The following is a 16,605-nucleotide window of genomic DNA, read 5'->3' as shown; positions in this document are numbered from 1 at the left end:
AGCACGGGGTTGGCAGTATCATGTTGTGGGGGTGCTTTGCTGCAGGAGGGACTGGTGCACTTCACAAAATAGATGGCATCATGAGGAGGGAACATTTTGTGGATATATTAAAGCAACATCTCAAGATATCAGTCAGGAAGTTAAAGCTTGATTGCAAATGGGTCTTCCAAATGGACAATGACCCCAAGCATACTTCCAAAGTTGTGGCAAAATGGCTTAAGGACAACAAAGTCAAGGTACTGGAGAGGCACAAAGCCCTGACCTCAAGCCCATAGAACATTTGTTGGAAGAACTGAAAAAGCGTGTGCGAGCAAGGAGGCCTTTACAAACCTGACTTACTTACACCAGCTCTGTCAGGAGGAATGGGTCAAAATTCACCCAACTTATTGTGGGAAGCCTGTGGAAGGCTACCCAAAATGTTTGACCCAAGTTAAACAATGCAACCGAATTCTAATTAAGTGTAATGTAAACTTCTGACCCACTGGGAATGTGATGAAAGAAATAAAAGCTGAAATAAATAATTCTCTCTACTATTATTCTGACATTTCACATTCTTAAAATAAAGTGGTGATCCAAACTGACACAAGACAGGGGATTTTTACTAGGATTAAATGTCAGGAATTTTGAAAAACTGAGTATAAATGTATTTGGCTAAGGTGTCTGTAAACTTCCGACTTCAACTCTGCATCTACATGATGTATTGGTACACCATGTAGGAGCAGTATAGACCTAGTCTGTTCATTATATACATCTACATGATGTATTGGTACACCATGTAGGAGCAGTATAGACCTAGTCTGTTCATTATATACATCTACATGATGTATTGTTACACCATGATTGAGCAGTTTGGACCTACTCAGTACTGTTACACCGTGTAGGAGCAGTTTGGACCTACTCAGTACTGTTACACCGTGTAGGAGCAGTTTGGACTGCTTATATATATATATAGATATATAATAAAATAAATGAAAACCTACCTTTTGTCTCAAAATAAAATAAACATTTCCCTTGACTGTTACCCTCCCACCCAGCAGATGGCGATGTGCCTTTTTTCAGGCAATGCTGCCAGTGTGACGTATATTCTAATGAACGGGACGCTTCAACAACAACGTCGAGTTATCCAGCTCCGTAGCTTTTAGCCATCATAAGCGAAAACATTCAGCTCTTTAAACGCTTTCGGTGTATATTAGCCACGGTGTTTTAAACACACTTGTCGTATCTAGTAGTTAGTTACCCAATTTAATATAATATTTACGTTGTTGTTAGCTAACTGGCTGAGTAAATTAGCAGTAGTGCTAGTCTAGTCACTAATGCTAACTAGCTATCTAGCTAACATCCCAACCATGAGCTCACTAAACGACTCCCCCACTTCTAAAGAGGGGGTCTGCTGGACGGAGAAAGAAACTCTGGGGCTGAACATTGTCGTGAAAGAGGAGAAGGAAGAGGAGGATGTCACAGTAAAAGTAGAGGGTGAGACTGTTACAGTGAAAGAAGAAGAGAAAGACGTTACCGCGAAAGAAGAGGAAGACGCGTTCAGAGTGAAAGAGGAGGAGGATGTTACAGTAAAAGAGGAAGAGGAAGATGAGGATGCAGGGGAGGAGGGGGAGATGACTGTCACAGTGAAAGAAGAGGAGGACATTTTTGGAATGAAGGAAGTGGGGGAGATCACTGTCACATTGGAAGAAGAAGAAGAAGAGGAGGAGACAGGAGATCTGATTAACAACAGTGAGTAATATCTTAAAAACGGGGGTACAAACTCTGCAGTTGTTGAACTGATGTGTGGTTTTAAAGGGGCATTCTACTGAAGTTCTACACGTTAATAGTTCTGTACTGTAGGAATCGCTAAAGCTACAAAGAGACGGGGGACGGCCAACAAAACGTTAATGGATCAAATGCTTCCTGTTATATTTTTCACAACATTTGTAAACATGTGAATATCTCTTTGCTCAGTGTCTTTGTTCAGTGTCTTTGCTCAGTGTCTTTGCTTGACATCACATTAAAGCAAAAATCAACTCATGTCTGACTTCAAATGATGAAGAGGACAGAATCAAGACAATGAAGGATCATTTTGATCTGGATGAAATGTATTTTTTTTTAAATGACCCCAGAGGTTATTTAAAATCCTTAATAGTACTTTGACGTGCACCCGTGCATCAATCTAAGTAACATAATAAAAAATAATCCCCATCAGAATCCGTCAGTTTAAACTGGAGATATTGGGATGCAACATCTAATCCACCTCATCTGCCGATGTTGGGCTGAGTCTCAATCCACCTCATCTGCCTATGTTGGGCTGAGTCTCAATCCACCTCATCTAATCCACCTCATCTGATTGAGATCCACCTCATCTGCCGATGTTGGGCTGAGTCTCAATCCACCTCATCTAATCCACCTCATCTGCCGATGTTGGGCTGAGTCTCAATCCACCTCATCTAATCCACCTCATCTGCCGATGTTGGGCTGAGTCTCAATCCACCTCATCTAATCCACCTCATCTGCCGATGTTGGGCTGAGTCTCAATCCACCTCATCTAATCCACCTCATCTGCCGATGTTGGGCTGAGTCTCAATCCACCTCATCTAATCCACCTCATCTGCCGATGTTGGGCTGAGTCTCAATCCACCTCATCTAATCCACCTCATCTGCCGATGTTGGCCTTCCTCAACTGCTGTGGAAGATGGCCGAGCTACAAATCACATGTTATTTGTCACGTGCGCCGAATACAACAAATTATTACTTTAAAAGCCCTTGTTAACCAACAATTCAGTTTGAAGAAAAATAGGAGTTAAGAAAAGTATTGACTAAATAAACTAAAGTAAAAAAATAAATAAAAGATCAACAATAAAATAACAATAATGAGGCTATATACAGGGGGTACCGGTACTGAGTCAATGTGGAGGCTATATACAGGGGGGTACCGGTACTGAGTCAATGTGGAGGCTATATACAGGGGGTACCAGTACAGAGTCAATGTGGAGGCTATATACAGGGGGTACCAGTACAGAGTCAATGTGGAGGCTATATACAGGGGGTACCAGTACTGAGTCAATGTGGAGGCTATATACAGGGGGTACCAGTACAGAGTCAATGTGGAGGCTATATACAGGGGGTACCAGTACTGAGTCAATGTGGAGGCTATATACAGGGGGTACCAGTACAGAGTCAATGTGGAGGCTATATACAGGGGGTACCAGTACTGAGTCAATGTGGAGGCTATATACAGGGGGTACCAGTACAGAGTCAATGTGGAGGCTATATACAGGGGGTACCGGTACTGAGTCAATGTGGAGGCTATATACAGGGGGTACCAGTACAGAGTCAATGTGGAGGCTATATACAGGGGGTACCAGTACAGAGTCAATGTGGAGGCTATATACAGGGGGTACCGGTACTGAGTCAATGTGGAGGCTATATACAATGAGTACCAGTACCGAGTCAATGTGGAGGCTATATACAGGGGGTACCGGTACAGAGTCAATGTGGAGGCTATATACAGGGGGTACCGGTACTGAGTCAATGTGGAGGCTATATACAGGGGGTACCAGTACAGAGTCAATGTGGAGGCTATATACAATGAGTACCAGTACCGAGTCAATGTGCTGGGGTACAGGTTAGTAATGAGGCTATATACAGGGGGTACCGGTACTGAGTCAATGTGCTGGGGTACAGGTTAGTAATGAGGCTATATACAGGGGGTACCGGTACTGAGTCAATGTGCTGGGGTACAGGTTAGTACTGAGGCTATATACAGGGGGTACCGGTACTGAGTCAATGTGCAGGGGTACAGGTTAGTAATGAGACTATATACAGGGGGTACCGGTACCGAGTCAATGTGCAGGGGTACAGGTTAGTAATGAGGCTATATACAGGGGGTGCCGGTACCGAGTCAATGTGGAGGCTATATACAGGGGGTTCCAGTACAGAGTCAATGTGGAGGCCATATACAGGGGGTTCCAGTACAGAGTCAATGTGGAGGCTATATACAGGGGGTACCGGTACAGAGTCAATGTGGAGGCTATATACAGGGGGTTCCAGTACAGAGTCAATGTGGAGGCTATATACAGGGTGTACCGGTACAGAGTCAATGTGGAGGCTATATACAGGGGGTACCAGTACAGAGTCAATGTGGAGGCTATATACAGGGGGTACCAGTACAGAGTCAATGTGCTGGGGTACAGGTTAGTTGAGGTAATTGAGGTAATATGGACATGTAGGTAGGGGTAAAATGACTATGCATAGATAATAAACAGTAGCAGCAACGTAAAAAAAAAAGACATCCTGAAAATAGATCTTCTCATTAAAACGTCTGTAGCGTCCGAACGGTGTGGCCTTCAAAACTACAATGACCTTTTCTATGGAAAAGGGAGACTCTTTTCTTCCGTTTTGCTCTACGACCCCTTCATCTGGAGGTAACCCATACAAATGAATAGCAGTATGGAGGTATATATAGATATTAACCCATACAAATGAATAGCAGTATGGAGATATATATAGATATTAACCCATACAAATGAATGGCAGTATGGAGATATATATAGATATTAACCCATACAAATGAATGGCAGTATGGAGGTATATATAGATATTAACCCATACAAATGAATGGTAGTATGGATATATATATAGATATTAACCCATACAAATGAATAGCAGTATGGAGATATATATAGATATTAACCCATACAAATGAATGGCAGTATGGAGATATATATAGATATTAACCCATACAAATGAATGGCAGTATGGAGGTATATATAGATATTAACCCATACAAATGAATGGCAGTATGGAGATATATATAGATATTAACCCATACAAATGAATGGCAGTATGGAGATATATATAGATATTAACCCATACAAATGAATAGCAGTATGGAGATATATATAGATATTAACCCATACAAATGAATGGCAGTATGGAGATATATATAGATATTAACCCATACAAATGAATGGCAGTATGGAGAGATATATAGATATTAACCCATACAAATGAATGGCAGTATGGAGATATATATAGATATTAACCCATACAAATGAATGGCAGTATGGAGATATATATAGATATTAACCCATACAAATGAATAGCAGTATGGAGATATATATAGATATTAACCCATACAAATGAATAGCAGTATGGAGATATATATAGATATTAACCCATACAAATGAATAGCAGTATGGAGGTATATATAGATATTAACCCATACAAATGAATGGTAGTATGGAGGTATATATAGATATTAAACCTTCATCTGGAGGTAACCCATACAAATGAATAGCAGTATGGAGGTATATATAGATATTAACCCATACAAATGAATGGCAGTATGGATATATATATAGATATTAACCCATACAAATGAATGGCAGTATGGAGGTATATATAGATATTAACCCATACAAATGAATGGTAGTATGGAGGTATATATAGATATTAAACCTTCATCTGAAGGTAACCCATACAAATGAATGGCAGTATGGAGATATACAGTGCCTTGCGAAAGTATTCGGCCCCCTTGAACCTTGCGACCTTTTGCCACATTTCAGGCTTCAAACATAAAGATATAAAACTGTATTTTTTTCTGAAGAATCAACAACAAGTGGGACACAATCATGAAGTGGAATGACATTTATTGGATATTTCAAACTTTTTTAACAAATCAAAAACTGAAAAATTGGGCGTGCAAAATTATTCAGCCCCTTTACTTTCAGTGCAGCAAACTCTCTCCAGAAGTTCAGTGAGGATCTCTGAATGATCCAATGTTGACCTAAATGACTAATGATGATGAATACAATCCACCTGTATGTAATCAAGTCTCCGTATAAATGCACCTGCACTGTGATAGTCTCAGAGGTCCGTTAAAAGCGCAGAGAGCATCATGAAGAACAAGGAACACACCAGGCAGGTCCGAGATACTGTTGTGAAGAAGTTTAAAGCCAGATTTGGATACAAAAAGATTTCCCAAGCTTTAAACATCCCAAGGAGCACTGTGCAAGCGATAATATTGAAATGGAAGGAGTATCAGACCACTGCAAATCTACCAAGACCTGGCCGTCCCTCTCTACATTCAGCTCATACAAGGAGAAGACTGATCAGAGATGCAGCCAAGAGGCCCATGATCACTCTGGATGAACTGCAGAGATCAACAGCTGAGGTGGGAGACTCTGTCCATAGGACAACAATCAGTCGTATATTGCACAAATCTGGCCTTTATGGAAGAGTGGCAAGAAGAAAGCCATTTCTTAAAGATATCCATAAAAAGTGTTGTTTAAAGTTTGCCACAAGCCAGCTGGGAGACACACCAAACATGTGGAAGAAGGTGCTCTGGTCAGATGAAACCAAAATTGAACTTTTTGGCAACAATGCAAAACGTTATGTTTGGCGTAAAAGCAACACAGCTCATCACCCTGAACACACCATCCCCACTGTCAAACATGGTGGTGGCAGCATCATGGTTTGGGCCTGCTTTTTTTCAGCAGGGACAGGGAAGATGGTTAAAATTGATGGGAAGATGGATGGAGCCAAATACAAGACCATTCTGGAAGAAAACCTGATGGAGTCTGCAAAAGACCTGAGACTGGGACGGAGATTTGTCTTCCAACAAGACAATGATCCAAAACATAAAGCAAAATCTACAATGGAATGGTTAAAAAATAAACATATCCAGGTGTTAGAATGGCCAAGTCAAAGTCCAGACCTGAATCCAATCGAGAATCTGTGGAAAGAACTGAAAACTGCTGTTCACAAATGCTCTCCATCCAACCTCATTGAGCTCGAGCTGTTTTGCAAGGAGGAATGGGAAAAAAATTCAGTCTCTCGATGTGCAAAACTGATAGAGACATACCCCAAGCGACTTACAGCTGTAATCGCAGCAAAAGGTGGCGCTACAAAGTATTAACTTAAGGGGGCTGAATAATTTTGCACGCCCAATTTTTCAGTTTTTGATTTGTTAAAAAAGTTTGAAATATCCAATAAATGTCGTTCCACTTCACGATTGTGTCCCACTTGTTGTTGATTCTTCACAAAAAAATACAGTTTTATATCTTTATGTTTGAAGCCTGAAATGTGGCAAAAGGTCACAAAGTTCAAGGGGCCGAATACTTTCGCAAGGCACTGTATATAGATATTTAACCTTCATCTGAAGGTAACCCATACAAATGAATGGCAGTATGGAGATATACAGTGGGGCAAAAAAGTATTTAGTCAGCCACCAATTGTGCAAGTTCTCCCACTTAAAAAGATGAGAGGCCTGTAATTTTCATCATAGGTACACTTCATCTATGACAGACAAAATGAGAAGAAAAAAATCCAGAAAATCACATTGTAGGATTTTTAATTAATTTATTTGCAAATTATGGTGGAAAATAAGTATTTGGTCACCTACAAACAAGCAAGATTTCTGGCTCTCACAGACCTGTAACTTCTTCTTTAAGAGGCTCCTCTGTCCTCCACTCATTACCTGTATTAATGGCACCTGTTTGAACTTGTTATCAGTATAAAAGACACCTGTCTACAACCTCAAACAGTCACACTCCGTACTCCACTATGGCCAAGACCAAAGAGCTGTCAAAGGAGGACACCAGAAACCAAATTGTAGACCTGCACCAGGCTGGGAAGACTGAATCTGCAATAGGTAAGCAGCTTGGTTTGAAGAAATCAACGGTGGGAGCAATTATTAGGAAATGGAAGACATGCAAGACCACTGATAATCTCCCTCGATCTGGGACTCCACGCAAGATCTCACCCCGTGGGGTCAAAATGATCACAAGAATGGTGAGCAAAAATCCCAGAACCACACGGGGGGACCTAGTGAATGACCTGCAGAGAGCTGGGACTAAAGTAACAAAGCCTACCATCAGTAACACACTACGCCGCCAGGGACTTAAATCCTGCAGTGCCAGACGTGTCCCCCTGCTTAAGCCAGTACATGTCCAGGCCCGTCTGAAGTTTGCTAGAGAGCATTTGGATGATCCAGAAGATTGGGAGAATTATCATATGGTCAGATGAAACCAAAATATAACTTTTTGGTAAAAACTCAACTCGTCGTGTTTGGAGGACAAAGAATGCTGAGTTGCATCCAAAGAACACCATACCTACTGTGAAGCATGGGGGTGGAAACATCATGCTTTGGGGCTGTTTTTTTGCAAAGGGACCAGGACAACGGATCCGTGTAAAGGAAAGAATGAAGGGGGCCATGTATCGTGAGATTTTGAGTGAAAACCTCCTTCCACCAGCAAGGTCATTGAAGATTAAACGTGGCTGGGTCTTTCAGCATGGCAATGATCCCAAACACACCGCCCGGGCAACGAAGGAGTGGCTTCGTACGAAGCATTTCAAGGTCCTGGAGTGGCCTAGCCAGTGTCCAGATCTCAACCCCATAGAAAATCTTTGGAGGGAGTTGAAAGTCTGTGTAGCCCAGCAACAGCCCCAAAACATCACTGCTCTAGAGGAGATCTTTATGGAGGAATGGGCCAAAATTACAGTCAAACTGAAATGAATCATTGTTTATTAACACCAAGCTGGAGAGATCACAGTCAAACTGAAATTAATCATTGTTTATTAACACCAAGCTGGAGAGATCACAGTCAAACTGAAATGAATCATTGTTTATTAACACCAAGCTGGAGAGATCACAGTCAAACTGAAATTAATAAAGTGCCGGTCTGCAGGGAGCTCCTCCGGGGCAGTCCTGTTAGATCTCTTATATACTGCTAACAAGTTATATTTGCATGATTTAGCTTATTCATCATTCATAGTTTATTCATTATTAACGTTTGGTTCATGCATGTGACAGACCAATACCCCCACGAGACTTCTTCTCTCCAAGCTGAGACCTTGAAACTGAGATATCCCTTTCGTTCTCAAAACAAGGGTCTGAGCGTATTGCCAAATTGCAGATGCCGATAGTGAGGATTCGTTCAATCAGTCGCTTACATGAACACATACATTGGTTATTAGAAAAGCACAAACAACATTTTCCGTCACAATAGCATCAGAGAGGAAGAAGTGAAGCGAGAGGTTTCACTCTCGTCAAAATATGCCCAATGCGTTTCTATCGGCTTATTTTGGACCTGAACTTGTCGGCTGCCTTCACGCCGTTGGGACAACTCCCATTGTTAGGGCAAAGACTTGAGAATCTTGTCATAATATACAGATCTCTGATAGTATTTTCTGTTGGTCACATCATTTTACTGTTTGGATTTTTTTTGTTGACCGTTTGTTAACCGCTTAATGAGGGTTGGTTAGTCGGCATCAAAATTAATCGAAATTTGTATCCCTAGACAAAATATCTTTCTGATACAAAAATGGCTCTAACAATCATTTTTACATGAACACATCTGAAGTCAGTTTACCTGATGGCACTGATAGATGCAGAAATATTCACCCTTTTCAAAATATTTCTTCTGCCACAGCTACTATGTTATTTTTTTGTGAAGCATATTTGATTCTCAGTTCAGTATAACGTTATGTGAAAACGACTTCTGACATTTCTATTGAATAATAAATCACCAGAATACGTATTTTCTTTTATTTGAAATGCAGAGAGGCGGATAGCAAAGGGTTTGAACAAGTCCCTTCTGTTACAAACCAAATATTTCACTAGAAGCATGGGGTAATAATGTCTAGATGCTTTTTTTCCCCAGTGGAGAGAATTTCCTGTCTGGGCTGTGGGACAGTGGAGATTAGTTTATAAATGGCCTGGCTGGGCTATGGGACAGTGGAGATTAGTTTATAAATTGCCTGGCTGGGCTGTGGGACAGTGGAGATTAGTTTATAAATTGCCTGGCTGGGCTGTGGGACAGTGGAGATTAGTTTATAAATGGCCTGGCTGGGCTGTGGGACAGTGGAGATTAGTTTATAAATGGCCTGGCTGGGCTGTGGGACAGTGGAGATTAGTTTATAAATTGCCTGGCTGGGCTGTGGGACAGTGGAGATTAGTTTATGAATTGCCTGGCTGGGCTGTGGGACAGTGGAGATTAGTTTATAAATGGCCTGGCTGGGCTGTGGGACAATGGATGTGTAGGAATGATTCAAATGGAACTGTTAATAGCCATTACCCGGGTAGTATTGGGACTAACTAACGGCTTTTAACCAATCGGCATCAAAGATCCAAATGTACGGTTTATAATGAGTCTAGATTAAAACCTCATAGGAAGACAGTTTTATCATGTGGGGGTTTTATTCAGGTCTCTCTGCTTAACCAAATACTCTGTCTTTGGCAGGAGAGAGACCAGACTCTCACTCTGACAGCAGTAAGAGTGCTTCAGGGGAACCAGACCCAGAGACTCCCAAACCAGTGAGACGACTCGACTGCTCCCAGTGTAATAAGAGTTTTAAGTTGTCACGGTACCTTAAAATACATCAGAGGACACACACAAGGGAGAAACCTTTTCTCTGCTCCCAGTGTGGAAAGAGTTTTACCCAGTTATGGAGCCTGAACAAACATAATCGAATACACACAGGAGAAAAGCCTTACCGCTGTTCCCATTGTGGAAATAATTTTAGGTCGTCAGATAAGCTGAAGGAGCACGAGAGGACACACACAGGGGAGAGACCATACCACTGCTCCTTGTGTGGAAAGAGTTTTACCCAGTTAGGAAGCCTGAAAGAGCATGAAAGGAAACACTCAGGAGAAAAGTCTTTCCAATGTTCCCAGTGTGGAAAGAGATTTTTACGATCACAGCAACTAAAATCACACGAGAGGATACACACAGGGGAGAAACCATACCACTGCACCCAGTGTGAAAAGAGTTTTACCCAGTTAGGGAGCCTGAACAAACATAATAGAATACACACAGGAGAAAAGCCTTATCCCTGTGCCTATTGTCCAAAGAGATTTTCAGGATCACAGGATCTAAAATCACACGAGAGGACACACACGGGGGAGAAACCATACCACTGCTCCCAGTGTGAAAAGAGTTTTACGCAGTCAGGGAGCCTGAACAAACATAATAGAATACACACAGGAGAAAAGCCTTACCCCTGTGCAAATTGTGGAAAGAGATTTTCACGATCACAGGACCTAAAATCACATGAGAGGACACACACAGGAGAAAAGCCTTACCCCTGTGCCCATTGTAGAAAGAGATTTTCACAATCACATGACCTAAAATTACATGAGCGAACACACACAGGAGAGATACCTTACCATTGCTCCCTGTGTGGAAATGATTTTTTCCATTTAGGAAGTCTGCGCAAACATAAGAAGAGAAAACACTCTGGCGATGTGTGTACCCATGTTCCCATTGCGTAATGAATATCAGGTTGTTAAATAAAAAATACACACAGAAGACCTGAAATCACATCATAGAATAGACGGGCAGTGTTCCGATGAGTCACTGTGTTCCGATGAGTCACTGTGTTCCGATGAGTCACTGTGTTCTGATGAGTCACTGTGTTCTGATGAGTCACTGTGTTCTGATGAGTCACTGTGTTCTGACTGATGTTTGACTGTTGTTTTATGCCACATTAAACCATATTGTTTACATGAAATCATTCTCTAGAATAGGCCTGTTTTAGTTTCTGACACAGGATTATGTCTAAAATCAGATTACACTTTTAAAATGTATTTGATTTTGATTCTACACTTTGATATGTTGGATACATGTAAGAAACCTTACATGTTCATGACATGATTTGGATATTATAAAATGTAAATTATAAAATGGATGAATATTGTGTGTATTTCTTGATTCTGACCTTAAAACCTCAGGACGTTTAGTTGTTTGGTTTACAGCGTGTCAGTCAGAACATCACTAGAGGTCTTCTGAGGTGGTGAATGGATGGTAGATCACATGTCAGTCAGTCAGAACATCACTAGAGGTCTTCTGAGGTGGTGAATGGATGGTAGATCACATGTCAGTCAGAACATCACTAGAGGTCTTCTGAGTGGATGGATGGAAGGTAGATAACATGTCAGTCAGAACATCACTAGAGGTCTTCTGAGTGGGTGGATGGAAGGTAGATAACATGTCAGTCAGAACATCACTAGAGGTCTTCTGAGTGGATGGATGGAAGGTAGATAACATGTCAGTCAGAACATCACTAGAGGTCTTCTGAGTGGGTGGATGGAAGGTAGATAACATGTCAGTCAGAACATCACTAGAGGTCTTCTGAGTGGGTGGGTGGAAGGTAGATCACATGTCAGTCAGAACATCACTAGAGGTCTTCTGAGTTGTCTTCTATTTGAAAATATTTTTACTTAAGTCGTTTTATTGGCTACTTGTACTTTACTTCACTATAGATTTTTTTGACAACTTTTACTCCACTCCGTTCCTAAAGAAAAACATGTCATTTTTACTGCATACATTTTCCCCAAAAGTACTTGTTACACGATGATGAATGCTTAGCAGCAGGAACATTTTCCAATTCAAGCACATCAAGAGAACATCCCTGGTCATCCCTCCTGCCTCTTATCAGGCAGACTCACAAAACACAAATGCTTCATTTGTAAATGATGTCTTGAGTGTTGAATTTAGCCCCTGGCTATCCGTAAATAAAAACAAATACAAATGAACATCCTGTTGTCTGGTTTGCTAAATATTAGGAATGTGAAATTATTTATACTTTTACTTTTGAAACACAAGTATATTTTTGAAATTACATTTACTTTTGATAAGTAAGTATATTTAAAACGATTATTTTACTCAAGTAGTATTTTACTGGGCAACTTATTAATAAGTTATCTTTACTTTTACTCAAGTTTGACAATTGGGTACTTCTCCCGCCACTGGTACGTAGTAGAAGCAAAGAAGCAGAACGTCCATCTGTGTTTACACCAGAAGGGATACCGGAAAAAACGTGATGTAGACACAGGGGCGGGACTTCCGTTGCAAAACTCTCTCAATACCGTCCCTCAATCTTCACAAGGAACGGGTGTCAATTTCCAGGTAGAAAAAAAAACTGCTTTGAATGACGAAGCGTCTTACAAGAAGCCGCCCCTTTTGTAAGGAAAAACGACATTGTAACACTGCGCTAAGCTCCTTCCGCCCTGTTTGCGTATTGTCGGTAGACCCCTTTAGTTTACGAACTAGGTCCGTCGGTCGCGGCGCGCAAGAACAGAATGATACAACGCTGAACCACGAAAGGCACATCCCATTTCTGTTAGAAAATTGAGAGGTGGAGTTGGACTGTTTTTCTTGTGCCCAAAGCCAACCTTTAAAGCTACATGAGTGTGTGGGGGGGGGGGGGGGGGGGGGGCAACAAAAATCTTTAAGTTCTTAGGTTTTTAGCTATAAGGGAAAACAGACTGATCTGATTGAAATCTCTATGATACCACGTCATATAACATATTATTACCACCAGCTCATGTCTAAATCTATGGCCCCACAGGTTATTACAGGTTATTACAGGTTATATAGACACTGGTCCCACAGGTTATTACAGGTTATTTCGGGTTATATAGACCCCGGCCCCACAGGTTATTACAGGTTATATAGACCCCGGGCCCACAGGTTATTACAGGTTATATAGACTCCGGACCCACAGGTTATTACAGGTTATTACAGGTTATTTCGGGTTATATAGACTCCGGCCCCACAGGTTATTACAGGTTATATAGACCCCGGGCCCACAGGTTATTACAGGTTATATAGACTCCGGACCCACAGGTTATTACAGGTTATTACAGGTTATTACAGGTTATATAGACCCTGGCCCCACAGGTTATTACAGGTTATTACAGGTTATATAGACCCCGGCCCCACAGGTTATTACAGGTTATATAGACCCCGGCCCCACAGGTTATTACAGGTTATATAGACACTGGCCCCACAGGTTATTACAGGTTATATAGACCCCGGACCCACAGGTTATTACAGGTTATATAGACCCCGGACCCACAGGTTATTACAGGTTATATAGACCCCGTCCCCACAGGTTATTACAGGTTATTACAGGTTACAGCGGATGTTTAGGGATAATTAAAATGGAACTGTTAACAGCTATTACCAGTGGATTATCGTGAATAACTAACAGCTACCAATCAATCAGCATCCACGATCCAAACGACCCATTTTATAATGAGGGATCTAGACTGGATTAAAGCTCATAGTGAGACAGTTTAAAAATGTGGAGGTTTTATTCAGGTCTCTCTATTTAACAAAATACTCTTGTCTTTGACAGGAGAGAGACCAGACTCTCACTTTGACAGCGAAAAGAGTCCTTCAGGGGAACCAGACCCAGCAAGACAACATCACTGCTCTCAGTGTGGAAAGAGTTTTACCCATTTAGGGTATCTGAAATCACATGAGAGGAGGCACCCAGGAGAAAAGCCTTTCCACTGCTCCCAGTGTGGAAAGAGATTCTCCATGTCAAGTAACCTGAAAAAACACGAGCGAACACACTCCGTAGAGAAGCCTTTCCACTGTTCCCAGTGTGAAAAGAGCTTTACACAGTTAGGGAAACTGGAAAAACATAAAAGAATACACACTGGAGAGAAGCCCTACCTCTGCTCCCACTGTGGTAAGAGTTTTACCCAATCAGGTACCTTGAAATCACATGAGAGAACACACTCTGTAGAGAAGCCTTTCCAATGCTCTCAGTGTGGAAAGGCGTTTGCCCAATCAGGTACTCTAAAATCACATGAGAGAACACACACTGTAGAAAAGCCTTTCCAATGCGCTCAGTGTGGAAAGGGTTTTACCCAGATGGGGAGCCTGAAAAAGCATGACAGAACACACACAGGGGAGAAGCCTTTCCAATGCTCTCAGTGTGGAAAAGGTTTTACCCAGATAGGGAGCCTGAAAGGTCATGAAAGAACACAACACATACAGGGAAGAAGCCTTATCACTTCCCCCAGTGTGAAAATTATTGTAATTTATCCGGCTAGGGCACCTGAAAGAACAGAATATAACACACACACAGACGGGAGAAGCCTTTCCAATGCTCCCAGTGTGGGAAGGGTTTTACCCAGAGAAGCTTGCTGAAAAGCCATGAAAGAACACATACAGGTATAGTAGTGACGGGGAAGCCAAGCGTTTAGATTTTCCAGACATTTGTGTCAAAAATAGGTACATAACTCAATGCTTTGATCAATACAGTGTACACTATTGCCACCTGCTGGTCTGAAATAATTTAGAGCAGGCATATTATTGTAGAGGACGTCCCACGCCCCATAGCGTGCCCAGCGTTTTTGTCTTCTACCAAACCAATCAGGTGGAAACTATAAGCTTGCGACTGTGTTTTTGTTTGTCACATGAAATCAAAAGAAGACAAAGCAGGACTCAAATATAAATGTTTTATTTAAAAAAAAACATGAGCAGAATATGGAGTCCGTTTCCATGTATACACACTGGTGTCGTTCCTCAAAGACTACAGAATATGGAGTCAGTTTCCATGTATACACACTGGTGTCGTTCCTCAAAGACTACAGAATATGGAGTCAGTTTCCATGTATACACACTGGTGTCATTCCTCAAAGACTACAGAATATGGAGTCAGTTTCCATGTATTCACACTGGTGTCATTCCTCAAAGACTACAGAATATGGAGTCAGTTTCCATGTATTCACACTGGTGTCATTCCTCAAAGACTACAGAATATGGAGTCAGTTTCCATGTATACACACTGGTGTCATTCCTCAAAGACTACAGAATATGGAGTCAGTTTCCATGTATTCACACTGGTGTCATTCCTCAAAGACTACAGAATATGGAGTCAGTTTCCATGTATATATTAAATGGTCATTTTATAACTCTGTGTTTCCTGTCTGCGCGTGTCATTCCTCAAAGACTACAGAATATTGAGTGCCGTTTCAACGTGATGTATTTGCTCCATTGTTTCCATAGCTGGTCCTCTGATGATATGTATCTAACATCTCTAACAGAGTGCCTTTACTAGTCTGGTCACATCTAACAGAGTGCCTTTACTAGTCTGGTCACATCTATAACAGAGTGGCTTTACTAGTCTGGTCACATCTAACAGAGTGACTTTACTAGTCTGGTCACATCTAACAGAGTGGCTTTACTAGTCTGGTCACATCTAACAGAGTGACTTTACTAGTCTGGTCACATCTAACAGAGTGGCTTTACTAGTCTGGTCACATCTAACAGAGTGACTTTAATAGTCTGGTCACATCTAACAGTGACTTTACTAGTCTGGTCACATCTAACAGAGTGGCTTTACTAGTCTGGTCACATCTAACAGAGTGACTTTACTAGTCTGGTCACATCTAACAGAGGGGCTATACTAGTCTGGTCACATCTAACAGAGTGACTTTACTAGTCTGGTCACATCTAACAGAGTGACTTTACTAGTCTGGTCACATCTAACAGAGTGGCTTTACTAGTCTGGTCACATCTAACAGAGTGGCTTTACTAGTCTGGTCACATCTAACAGAGTGGCTTTACTAGTCTGGTCACATCTAACAGAGTGACTTTAATAGTCTGGTCACATCTAACAGAGTGACTTTTCACATTAATTAAGCCACACAAAAAAACGCAGAGAACTCAGAATTCTCTGCAATGTCGGTAAACTAAAGACAACACCATATATATTGCTCCATTACATTGACACTAACATCTCCCAAAGCCTCAAACCGAAGAGAAAATAAAAGTTGATCAACTCAAACAAGCCGGCCATAATGTCAACCTGTGC

The 16,605-nt window shown here is 41.4% G+C and overlaps 1 protein-coding gene across 2 annotated transcripts; it reads left to right on the top strand.

Moving 5' to 3' along the window:
* Positions 1 to 1,098: 1,098 nt before the first annotated feature.
* On the top strand, positions 1,099 to 15,708 carry LOC110510862 (zinc finger protein 501). Of its 2 annotated transcripts, none has more exons than XM_036973150.1 (2): positions 1,099 to 1,728; positions 14,134 to 15,708. In XM_036973150.1, exons 1-2 carry the CDS (start codon positions 1,314 to 1,316, stop codon positions 14,934 to 14,936), a joined length of 1,218 nt encoding a protein of 405 aa, XP_036829045.1. In that variant the 5' UTR covers positions 1,099 to 1,313; the 3' UTR covers positions 14,937 to 15,708. The 2 variants fall into 2 exon arrangements, with proteins under 2 accessions (XP_036829045.1, XP_036829044.1); XM_036973149.1 differs by lacking the exon at positions 14,134 to 15,708 and adding an exon at positions 10,233 to 11,677 and having other exon boundaries at positions 1,101 to 1,728.
* The last annotated feature ends 897 nt before the right edge of the window (positions 15,709 to 16,605 follow it).

This window comes from Oncorhynchus mykiss, unplaced genomic scaffold (assembly GCF_013265735.2).
Source record: "Oncorhynchus mykiss isolate Arlee unplaced genomic scaffold, USDA_OmykA_1.1 un_scaffold_223, whole genome shotgun sequence".
Taxonomy (NCBI): Eukaryota; Metazoa; Chordata; class Actinopteri; order Salmoniformes; family Salmonidae; genus Oncorhynchus; species Oncorhynchus mykiss.
Note: the sequence above shows the minus strand (reverse complement) of the source record. Positions and strands in the feature narration are given on the sequence as shown.